The following is a 12,574-nucleotide window of genomic DNA, read 5'->3' as shown; positions in this document are numbered from 1 at the left end:
GAAAGAGGGGAATCTCTAGGACAATTGGAAAATCGTGTCCTCAATTGATACTTAAGTGCATTATTATTTTTTCTGGACTATATAGTAAAGTGTAAATTCCCAGAAACCGATCCTGGGGGAGGAGCAAAGGTCTGCTCATTAAAGCAGGCCTGAAACTTTCCTTCAGATGAATCTGTGCTGGTTAACTGAATCAGTCATGGAGCTGCTGCTGCCGATACTTCTTGGCTTTCTTGCTTGTCTGCTCGGAGGGCTGTACCTTCTCTGAGTGTTCAGACAGCAGTTTGACTCCTGCTGAACTCTTAACAGACATTTAAAAGGTGTTTGACTGTTGCACAACCTAAGGCAAACAGAAAAAAAGTTTGTTGCTTTCTGCTTTTTTTTTGTAGTCTGTTGCTTTTGCCAATAAAAATACACTCTGAGTTTCAGTCTGTCGTCACTGTCTGCATTTGGGTCCATGCTCTCTCCACTCCACGGGTCTGCCAGCGAAGGCGTGACAAGTCCTTCAATCTGGTTTATTTTTACCAGAATTGGACATCAACATCACATGTTGTTCTAGTAAATTATAACTAAGAAGTAAACAGGTTTCAACACTGTTTACTTGAGGACATAGTTTTTTTCTGGACTATTTAGTGAACAATTCCCAGAAACACCATCCTGCGTGCTGGGGGAGGAGCAAAGGTCTGTTCATTAAAGCAGGCCTGAAACTTTCCTTCACATGAATCTGTGCTGGTTAACTGAATCAGTCATGGAGCTGCTGCTGCCGATACTTCTTGGCTTTCTTGCTTGTCTGGTCGGAGGGCTGTACCTGCTCGGAGTGTTCAGACAGCGGCGACCAGGAGAACCCCCCCTCGATAAAGGGCTCCTTCCTTGGTTGGGTCATGTCTTAGAGTTTCGCAGGAACACCTTGAAGTTCCTAGAGAGAATGGAGAAGAAGCACGGTGAAATATTTACAGTACAGCTGGGAGGGTTTTATATTACATTTGTCCAGGACTCTTTTTCATTTGGGGGGTTCATTAAGGAGAGTCGGGACAAACTGGACTTTCGTAAATTTGCAGTGCATCTGGTGTACAGAGTGTTTGGATATAAAGCTGTTAAAGTGGGGCACAGTGTTCTCCACAACTCCAGCAACAAGCATCTGAAGGGGGAAGGTCTGCAAGAACTGACCCAATCTTTTATGAGTAATTTGCAGAACATGATGTTGCACAACATTGGATCAGCTGCAGAGGACAGGACCTGGAAAGAAGATGGACTGTTCAGGTACAGCTACAATGTTGTTTTCAGAGCTGGATATTTGGCCTTGTTTGGCAACGTGCCACCCAAATCAGAACAAAGTGAGGAGAAAGCCAAAGAGAAAGACAGAGCTGAATCAGAAGCTTTGTTTCAGGAGTTTCGTAAATATGACCAGCTCTTCCCCAGACTAGCGTATGGGGTCCTCCCACCGATGGAAAAGTTGTCTGCAGAGAGGTTGAAGGCATACTTCTGGGATGTTCTGTCAATCCTGAAAATGAAAACCAAGGATAATATCAGTGGCTGGGTGTGGGACATACAGCAAGGTAAAGAGGAGATGGGCATCGATATGTCAATGATAAACAGATACATGCTTCTGCTTCTTTGGGTCTCTCAGAGCAACACAGGGCCTTCTTCATTCTGGCTGCTCCTCTTCCTCATGAAACACCCAGAAGCCATGAAAGCAGTGAAGGAAGAAGTGGATAAAGTTCTGAAAGAATCTGGACAGGAGGTCTGGCCTGGTGGTCCTATGGTCAACCTGACCCGTGAAATGCTGTTGAAAACACCGATCCTGGACAGTGCTGTTGAAGAGACCCTCCGACTCACTGCTGCACCCCTCCTCACCAGGGCAGTGATAAAGGACATGACCTTCAAGATGGCTGATGGGCGAGAATATTTACTTCGCAAGGGTGACAGAATTGCAATCTTTCCTTTCAGTTCTGTCCAACATGATCCAGAGATCCATCCTGAGCCGCACTCATTCAAATATGACCGCTTCCTGAATCCAGACGGGACCAAGAAAACTGATTTTTACAAAGCAGGAAAGAAGGTAAAATATTACACCATGCCCTGGGGATCTGGGGTCTCCATGTGCCCTGGCCGTTTCTTTGCCACCAATGAGCTGAAACAGTTTGTTTTCCTCATGTTGGTCTATTTTGAACTTGAGCTGATGAATCCTGATGAGAAGATTCCTGAAATTGACCTCAGTCGATACGGCTTTGGAACGATGCAACCTGTCAGAGATGTCCAGTTCAGATTCAGACTCAGATATTAAGCCAATCAGATAAAAATAAAACTGTGATTTTCTTTTTCTTTGGATCAAGATGGTTTGATGAGCACATTATAGAAACTATGGAAGCAGATTTAAATCTAAAGTTTTTGACGTGTTGGTCAACTGTAACAATTCAATATGCAAATGTACTGATATTCTAGACATGTATATGTATATTGAACACATTCTGATCATAACTCTTCATATGTAATTTGCAGATCAGCAATCAGATTAAACACATTAGAAATGATATTGATGGGCATTTTTTAAGATAACAACAATTATGATTATTGGTTATTAAGCCAATCAGATAAAAACAAAAGTCTTATCTTTAAACACCTTTTTTTTGTATAATTCTTTTGATGATACATGGAGACTTATAAAATGAAGTATGGGAACACATGTATTGCAGATTTTCTGTTACATTTTCCATATGCAAATTAAGTAGAATCAGTGCCAGCCGTCCATCTCCTTCTATTTATCCAGATTTTTGAATTTTCTGTGATTCTGCTTCTGCACACTTTGTTACTCTGTGAATAAACAAGTCTTTAATTGGAACAAGTCTACATGTGTATTATATTTGTACTGGTCTCATTACATATGTATATCTGTTCATCTAGTCTGGTTTGTTGAGATTAGCAAAGAGTTTCATATGGAGTTCTCTGGTGGGAAGCCTCAGGAACTGACCTCAGCACAGTTGTTATTCATAGTATATGCATGGTTTTTTGGTTTTCTTTGATTTGATTTGTTATATTTGTTATTTCTAGGGCTTTGTATCTTCTTCAGTTTTACCCATTGCCATGCAGAACTGCACACATCTGCAAGCCACATGGTCTGTTTTGTCATTTGCATTATCTATAACTGAACTGACTCCTCCCAGGTGCCAGCTTCTTTATTTTGATAGTGCAGCAGTCAAGAGGGGAGTGAGAACAGGGAAAGACACACAGCAAAGGGCCAACATTGAGCTGTATAGAATATGGTCACCTGCTCAGCCAGTGGGGTTTAATCTCGGAATTCAAAACAATAAAGTCATGACCAAACCTTTTTTATCTCTTGTGCAGAAAATGACCCGAGTCGAAACTTGTTTTCTTAATAGAATGAACTAGAACAACAGCTGATGTCAATGTCCAACTCATTTGTCCTCATTTTCCTGATACCTGCCGTCTGAGTTGTATCTTTTGAGAGAGGGGAGACAACCCCCCCCCCCCCCCAAATTGCATACATATGCAATTACAAGGAGCGCATCCCAAAACAAGTTAAAAAGGATCACATATAACCAGGCTGAACATCAACAACCCAAATTCATCAAGAATCTAATATGGAATCGCGTCATACTATATCACTGTCATCAGGTGGGGTCAATGCAAAGCAAACGTAGCCTATGTTTCACCTGATGGGGTAAAATGTTGCTGTCGATCTGTGACTGTAGACATTAAAAAGTCCATAGGAAAGATGGTAGCTGATTAAACAAGTGCACACACGCATGCACATACAGTGACATTTTATACCGTCTCCAGAACACTGTATAAACTATGGCCAAAAGTTTGGATCATGATGCTGATCCAGAATTCTTCCCTTATTATTTATTCCTAGTGCTATACAGATAAAGTAATAAGATTTAAAAAAATTAAGTAATAAATATAAAATAATGTATTTATGATGATTCAATTTGTACAATATTTAAACCGTAGAAATACAATAATTTTACAGCTGAAAAATCATCTTTTTGTTATATTTGAAATATAAATCTAATATAATCTGTATTTTCTTTCAAATACAGTGTGTGTGTGTGTGTGTGTGTGTGTGTGTGTGTGTGTGTGTGTTTGAATATCGTAATTATAATAAGAGCTACAAACATCTGACACGCTTACCCAGTTAGCTAGCGGTTAATGACTACCACTACTTCTGTAGTTAATAAAAGGACAGGTAATGTTTTGTTGCCCTGCCCAGGTGGCAAAAAAGGCACCAAGCTTGTTCCTGGCTCGTAACCACTTACGCAAGCCAGATCCTTTCATTTAGCAAAGTTGTGATTAATAGTTTAATGTTATTGTTGAGGGCCACAGGCAGGACTCTACACACACATTTAAAAAAAGGCTCAAGAAAAGGGCACCCATCAGGAAAGGGGCAGATGCTCAAGCCCCTGCCGGCCCCCCTGCACGTGTCTGGTAGATAGTCGAGACTGCTGTCTGTAGTCTGCTGAAGTTCAAAAATGATTGACTGGCTTTGCATGTTTTTACATATTTGATAAAGATTTCATTTCATTTTCTTTTGCACTGATGAATCTGTGTTATTAAAAACGTCTTAACTGTTTTCATTAGTGGTGAGATTGAACTTTCCTGATGAGAGCACCAAAGGGATGGAGAAAACACGTGAAAGCTAAAAATCGAAGTGGTGCAACATCGGGTCAAGGTCACGGAGTTCAGGGGGAATTGCACTCTCAGAGTGTTTTTGTTGGTTTTGCTAAATGAACCTTACAAAAGATGGTTCACAGCATCGGTCATAGACCAAAGAACACTAAAGGCAAAGGCAAACTAAAACATGTCTGGCTTACTCCAATTAGACTCAGAAACTGTCATGTTTTGGCCTAAAAGAGCATCACTGAGCTGAACCACAGAAGACAAACTCCTTGTTTTTTTTTCTCCCCACGCTGTCCTAGAGATTATCCATGTGTGCGTGTTTTATGGTTGTAAAAAAAATCTGACCCTGATTTGCATTTGAAATCAGACTTGCCTTGTGTGAATGACCTTGAAATCATTTCTGTTCATGATTAATTTGTGTTTGAATGTCAAAATCCTTCTTATTATAACCTTCTAAGTTATTAATCAGGCAAATGCATTTATTCTTACTGTTTATCTGCAACTTCAGCAAAATTCACAAAAGCATTTTTGTAACTGAGGTTTCATCACTAAAGTGTTGAGCCAGCCATTCTGTGAATGGAATTTTTAAACCTGTCAAGCATGAACAATAAAATAACTGCCAAAAGTTTCTAATTTTATTTTTATTTTTAAACAGGAGTATGTATTTAAACTCCTGACATTCATTTTAAAATAAATTAAATATAAAATTGCATATATTAGTTTTCATTTGTATCATTCTTCTAAGATTCTGTGTTTTTGTACAATTTATTGTTTATTTTAAAAACATCGGGAATGTGGGAATGTGGGATTTTGTTGTAGGGAACAAGTAAAAGAATCCATGTCACTGCGTTGACTGAAGTCAGCCTATAACTTTGTCTTTGTTTGTTTTGGATTTTTGAGTTTTAAAACAGGCTCACATAAAACTCCAAAATCTGACATTTACAAAAAAACATTTATTTTGGAAAAAACAAAAAGCAAAAACTTGTAATGTACATAGAAAATTGAACTAAAAATTGAAACTGACTACGATATACATGAATCGTCTCAATTTCTACATGTACATGTCACATCAATTACGGAAAAATAATTATACAAAAAAGAACATTCACAATAATAATTAATAACCAATAATCATAATTGTTGTTATCTTAAACAATGCCCATCAATATCATTTCTAACTGGATTTAATCTGATTGCTGATCTGCAAATTACTTAAAGAAGAGGAGTTATGATCAGAATGTGTTCAATATACATATACATGTCTAGAATATCAGTGCATTTGCATATTGAATTGTTAAACTGTTGACCAACACGTCAAAAACTTTAGATTTAAATCTGCTTCCATAATTTCCATAATGTGCTCATCAAACCATCTTGATCCAAAGAAAAAGAAAATCACAGTTTTGTTTTCATCTGATTGGCTTAATATCTGAGTCTGAATCTGAACTGGATATCTCTGACAGGTTGCATTGTTCCAAATCCGTGTCGACTGAGGTCAATTTCAGGAATCTTCTCATCAGGATTCATCAGCTCAAGTTCAAAATAGACCAACATGAGGAAAACAAACTGTTTGAGCTCCCGTCTGGATTCAGGAAGCGGTCATATTTGAATGAATGCGGCTCAGGATGGATCTCTGGGTCATGTTGGACAGAACTGAAAGGAAAGATTGCAATTCTGTCACCCTTGCGAAGTAAATATTCTCGCCCATCAGCCATCTTGAAGGTCATGTCCTTTATCACTGCCCTGTTGAGGAGGGGTGCAGCAGTGAGTCGGAGGTTCTCTTCAACAGCACTGTCCAAGATTGGTGTTTTCAACAGCATTTCACGGGTCAGGTTGACCATAGGACCACCAGGCCAGACCTCCTGTCCAGATTCTTTCAGAACTTTATCCACCTCTTCCTTCACTGCTTTCATGGCTTCTGGGTGTTTCATGAGGAAGAGCAGCAGCCAGAATGAAGAAGGCCCTGTGTTGCCCTGAGAGGCCATAAGAAGCACAAGCATGTATCTGTTTATCATTGACATATCGATGCCCATCTCCTCTTTACCCTGCTGTATGTCCCACACCCAGCCACTGATATTGTCCTTGGTTTTCATTTTCAGTATTGAGAGAACATCCCAGAAGTATGCCTTCAACCTCTCTGCAGACAACTTTTCCATCGGTGGGAGGACCCCATACACAAGTCTGGGGAAGAGATGGTCATATTTACGAAACTCCTGAAGGGTCAGGGTCCGGCAGGGTCAGCAGAGTCTCCCTGAGCCTAGCATGGCTCTCAGTTAAATACCTTCTCCAGGAACAAAAGGCAGTACACAGCTGTTTCACACCTTAAGGTTCACACTCCCTTGCTACTTCCCAGAGTCCTGAAGAGACAAAAGACTGGTCCTCTGGAGTTCCTGTTTCCCCCAACATCCTTACTACACCCCCTACCATTTGTCTTAAGTATGAGTGTCAGACATGTTAAAATCCAGTGGCACCAAGGCATTACAATAACATAATGTGATTAATACCTAGGTAAAAGAAATTCCTATACAATGTTGATGTCCAATTCTGGTGAAAATAAACCAGAATGAAGGACTTGTCACGCCTTCGCTGGCAGACCCGTGGAGTGGAGAAAGCGTGGACCCAAATGCAGACAGTGACGACAGACTGAAACTCAGAGTGTATTTTTATTGGCAAAAGGAACAGAATACAAAAAAAAGCAGAAAGCAACAAACTTTTTTTCTGTCCTTCGACAGAGCCACCATCGAGTGTGTAATAATCTATTGCATCTGGAACACTAGCTGCACAGTGGCTCAGAGGAAAGCAATCCAAGGGGTCATTAACACCGCTCAAAGGATCACTGGCTGCCCTCTCCCCACACTGGAAGATCTACATAATACCCGCTGTATTACAGTTTTTCTCGATTGGTTTGGCTCATTTCTTGAAACAGAAATTACATTCTCAAAATAACATGGACAAACCTCCAAACCTCTTGGCAAATGTTCACAACAGAATGGCATTTCTCATTCATTTTATCAAATGGCAAATGCCTTAGTACATGTCTCAATTGTCTCAGTGCATCTTTGCAAATGATTAAGTACAAGTAGCCTACAGTTATACAGTTAGTCCACATTTAGCACATTTTCCAAATGAATAGATCTTGTAGATCTAAACTGATTAGTTGATTCTCAGTCTAATGATCATTCCCTCCAAAACATGTCAGCATGATTTCATTGTATAAGTACTCGCATGCACAACCGTCTGTTCAATTGTCAAAATTGGTCAAGAACATAATACCATGAATACCAAATATATGAATTTCTTTGAATATTTGATAAATTGATGACAGTCATTGACAGTCAGATGAAACTAGGTGTCACACACAGGTGTGTTCCATGATTGTGTGCTGCCAAACACAGATATATAGAGCTTGACCAGAGCCAGTCCGATCTCTGAACATGGATAGACAAGGCAAAGCAAATGGACAAGGGGAAGTTCTTCCTTAAGGAAGAGGAGGAAGAAGAAGAAGAAGAGGAGGACTGAGAGGAATAGGGGGAAGAGGAGGCCGAGGAGCGCGAAGACACTGTGCTGTCCCGAATGAAATTCGGGCCACGATTATAGACCATGTCATAAACCATGGCCTCACAATGGCAGAGACAGGTTGTCGAGTGCAGCCTAATGTGCCTCGTTCTACAGTCTCCTCCATTATCCAAACCTTTCGCAGGGAAAACAGGTATGTACTCTATGTAATCTATGATGGAATTATATGTTGTATAGGACAGGGCACTGTGCGTGAGGCAAAAAATGTATAACTTACTGTAGAGATTTTGTGTGCATCTGCCTACAGTAGTAGGTCTATACTAGCAGGTGGAGAGGACTAGTGGAATGTTTTGATACTAAATATGACAAGAAATATATTGAACAAATTACTGTAAACTATGGAATTACATAATTTATACAGTTTAGAGAAGTATTCCAGTCACTGTGCAGCGGGAGAATGAGTACAGCGAACACTGAATAAGTCCTTGTTTTTTGATTTTGTGTTCATACAATTTACTACTGTAATGTACATTTTCTTTTTACATATGTATAAAACTTTCTTTGCGTGTGAATAAAAAATGGTTATCATTTCCTTGGTAGTGTGAGTGCAATCTGTGATGTCAAACCTTGGAGGCTACTCTTTTCTGTTGTATATTGTTGGTCCTCTGCCATAGTGACAAAACATCTAAACATTTTGTATGGCAGTACTCACACAATGCCAAAGGGACGATGCATTTTGGGGGCACTGACTATTCAGATTAGAAAGAAATGTAGTTTTGACACATGAGTGAACTGTTTTAGGGGAGATATGAGCTTTTGCAGGTGGACCATGTTGTTGTGATCAACAATCCAGGTTTATTTTGACAAAAGCACCAAGAATGATGAGAATGTCCGATCTGTGTCGAGAAATGAGCCAAAGCTATTGAGAAAGATCTTGGCCATTTTGGAGACACTGACTGTTTAAATGAGAAAGGGATTTAGATTGAAGCCTGAGTGAACAGTTTTGGAAGAGATATGAGCTTTTGCAGGTGAGCTATAGTGTTGTGCTAAACTGTAAGAGTGTTTTGCCAAATGATCTTAGAGTTTTGAGAATGTAATTTCTGTTTCAAGAAATGAGCCAAACCAATGGAGAAAAACTGTAAAAAAGCTCAGAACATAATAAAAGATACCTCACACTCCCTGTTTGAACGGTTGCCCTCGGGCAGACAGTACAGAGCAATCAGTGTAATGACAAATGGACTCAAACACAGCTTTTACCCAACCGCAATAACATGTCTGAATGCTGCTTCTGAAAAAACCACACCACTTTTGTAATGATCTTGCATTGACAATCCAACACAATGGGCAGCACATTGAACACATTTTATGAGTGGTCAGAAACTTGTAAATAACTCATGAAAGAATTACGTTGAAACCAAGCACACCATTGTTTTTCTTGTGACATTACCAATAAGTTTGATGTGTCACATGGGCCTCTTCCTATTGAAAAAACTAAAGTTGTATCCAAGATGGCTGACTTCTAAATGGCCACCATGGTCACCACCCATCTTGAGGAGTTTGCCCCCTCACATATACTAATGTGCCACAAACAGGACTTTAATATCACCAACCATTCCCATGTTATTACAGTGTATCCATATAAATGGCCCACCCTGTAGTTTTATTTGTATGGAGGATCCATTTTAATTAGGGCTTATGTTGAGTTTTTAACAAAGGACTGGACTGGAAACCACCAGTAGGAACCTGTATGCTATGGAAGTCTAAGGAGAAAAAAAACCTCATGTGCAATTAGGAGGTGGACAACCTCCTAATTGCAAAACCATGAAAGCACCTACTGTAAGACCTGGAGAAGAGTTTCATTCCAAGGATCTAGTGTGGAAACTCACTCCCCCCTAACACAAAGCCTATTAACTTTCTTAGGAAGACCCAAGTTTGCAGATACACCATACTGCCAAAAGCATTTGCTGGTCTGTTTTCCCACTCATATGAACTTGAGTGACATCTTATTCTTGATCCATAGGGTTTAATATTAATTTAACTCCCCTGGGAAGGCTTGCCATATTGTTTAGGAATGTGTTTAGGGGAATTTTTGAGCAGTCTTGCAGAAGCGTTCTTTTCACTAGATTTACGGGGGAAAGCCCAACTGAGAATCACCCCCACATAATAATCCCCCCCTCCACCAAACTTTAGATTTGGCACAATGAGAAAGGGAGAGACTGATCGTTAAGACACAGAGCAAAGAACGACTGCATTTCAGCGTTCTTGTAGAGCATCACCTTCACAACTAGAGAACTAAACTGGTGCCTCAATTTTGATTTGATTTTAATCTCAGAACTCTAAAAAGAAAAAAGGCATGACCCAAATGAGCTGATATTTTATATTTTTATTTAGCTATCCTAAACTCTTCTGCAAAAAAATAAGCCCATTTGGCAGGCCTAGTGTCAAAACCTGTTTTTTTCATGGTTGGCTGTGTGGCAGGCAGGCAGGAAAATGGATCCAAAATGCAGGACTCTCAGAGACGGGACTTAAACTGAAAACACAGCTTTATTGCTGGAAAAACTTCAAAAATAAGACTCACAAGAACAGAACAAAAACACTGAACAGAGGTGCTGGAATACTGGAACACGACAAACACACAGCATGGAGAAAGTACGACGCGACAGAGAGCACAGGAAAACACAGGGCTTATATACATAGGAAAGTAATCAGGGACTGAGAAACAGGAGGGAGACACAGCTGGGAGAAATTAGGTCAACGAGACAAGGGAGAAGTAAAACTGAACACACTGACATGAGACATGAACTTTCAAAGTAAAACAGGAAACCAGAAACAATTCACAAAGATGCGGACTGAGAAACATGGACTTTACACAGAGGGACACACGAGCAGAGAAGACTAAGCACAGAAGTAAACCTATACTAAACATGAGGGCAAGAGAACAAAGCCTAAACCAGAATAATTATGATAAATGTCAAGAGATTTATTCTAAAAAACACTTCTTCAGCTGAGAGTCTAATAGTGAAGACACACACACGCTGCAGATTTTACTTGCAAGGGCTCACATGAGAGTGGGGGCCCTGTGATCAGTGCTCTGTTCTTGCACTTGTCTTTATTTATACACAAGAAAAATGAAAACATTTGTTCAGTGGAATGTTGATACGTGAGCATGTGCGTATGTGATTGTGTGTGTGTGTGTGTGTGTGTGTGTGTGTGTGTGTGTGCGAGGTCAGAATTGGGGAAGATTCAGATAGAAATATCAGAACACGTTTTATAAAGAACAATCAGTTCTAAGCAAGGAAAAGGTCATCATACAGTATTCGATCACATGTAAACTTATATCGCTAAAAGCTTATACTGACTACTCAGTAAAATTTTCCCATTGACAATAATCAACACAGGATAGCTAAAGAATCAGAACATAAATATAATGAACATAATCTAGAAAAACACCAAAATAAAAGAAACCGAAAAAGCTGGGTCAAAATGACCCAGAACCGTGACAGTTTTCTTCTTAGTTATAATTTACTTGAACAATGAGTGACATGGATGGAAACAATTCTGGTAAAAAAAATAAACCAGAATCACACGTCTAGTGTCAACAACATGCAACATCCATTGACCCCTCAAAACTTTATTTTTCTTACTTATGATTAACTAGAGTGATATTTGTTGCCAGTGTGCACTCATTGGTCCACAATCTCTTCATACATGCTGTCATAGAGCTGTTAACATAAACATAATATCACTGCAGGCTACAGTATGTTCTTTTGGATTTCGAAAGAGGGGAATCTCTGGGACAATTGGAAAATCGTGTCTTCAATTGATACTTAAGTGCATTATTATTTTTTCTGGACTATATAGTAAACAATTCCCAGCAAATTCGCAGAAACCGATCCTGGGGGAGGAGCAAAGGTCTGTTCATTAAAGCAGGCCTGAAACTTTCCTTCAGATGAATCTGTGCTGGTTAACTGAATCAGTCATGGAGCTGCTGCTGCCGATACTTCATGGCTTTCTTGCTTGTCTGGTCGGAAGGCTGTACCTTCTCTGAGTGTTCAGACAGCAGTTTGACTCCTGCTGAACTCTTAACAGACATTTAAAAGGTGTTTGACTGTTGCACAACCTAAGGCAAACAGAAAAAAAGTTTGTTGCTTTCTGCTTTTTTTTGTAGTCTGTTGCTTTTGCCAATAAAAATACACTCTGAGTTTCAGTCTGTCGTCACTGTTTGCATTTGGGTCCACGCTCTCTCCACTCCACGGGTCTGCCAGCGAAGGCGTGACAAGTCCTTCATTCTGGTTTATTTTCGCCAGAATTGGACATCAACATCACATGTTGTTCTAGTAAATTATAACTAAGAAGTAAACAGGTTTTAACACTGTTTACTTAATAAGGACAGAGTTTTTTTCTGGACTATTTAGTGAACAAT

The 12,574-nt window shown here is 39.7% G+C and overlaps 1 protein-coding gene and 1 pseudogene across 1 annotated transcript; one reads left to right on the top strand and one right to left on the bottom strand.

Annotated features, from left to right (window-relative positions):
- Positions 1–686: 686 nt before the first annotated feature.
- Positions 687–2,839, top strand: LOC146497625 (5-beta-cholestane-3-alpha,7-alpha-diol 12-alpha-hydroxylase-like). Its single transcript, XM_085142146.1, has one exon. It carries the CDS (start codon positions 716–718, stop codon positions 2,279–2,281), a length of 1,566 nt encoding a protein of 521 aa, XP_084998272.1. The 5' UTR covers positions 687–715; the 3' UTR covers positions 2,282–2,839.
- A 2,729-nt stretch (positions 2,840–5,568) lies between these two features.
- On the bottom strand, positions 5,569–7,376 carry LOC146497624 (7-alpha-hydroxycholest-4-en-3-one 12-alpha-hydroxylase-like; annotated as a pseudogene).
- Between the last annotated feature and the right edge of the window lie 5,198 nt (positions 7,377–12,574).

The sequence above is a fragment of the Neolamprologus multifasciatus genome, chromosome 18 (genome assembly GCF_963576455.1).
Source record: "Neolamprologus multifasciatus chromosome 18, fNeoMul1.2, whole genome shotgun sequence".
Classification (NCBI taxonomy): domain Eukaryota; kingdom Metazoa; phylum Chordata; class Actinopteri; order Cichliformes; family Cichlidae; genus Neolamprologus; species Neolamprologus multifasciatus.
This window is presented reverse-complemented; position numbering and strand designations above follow the sequence as displayed.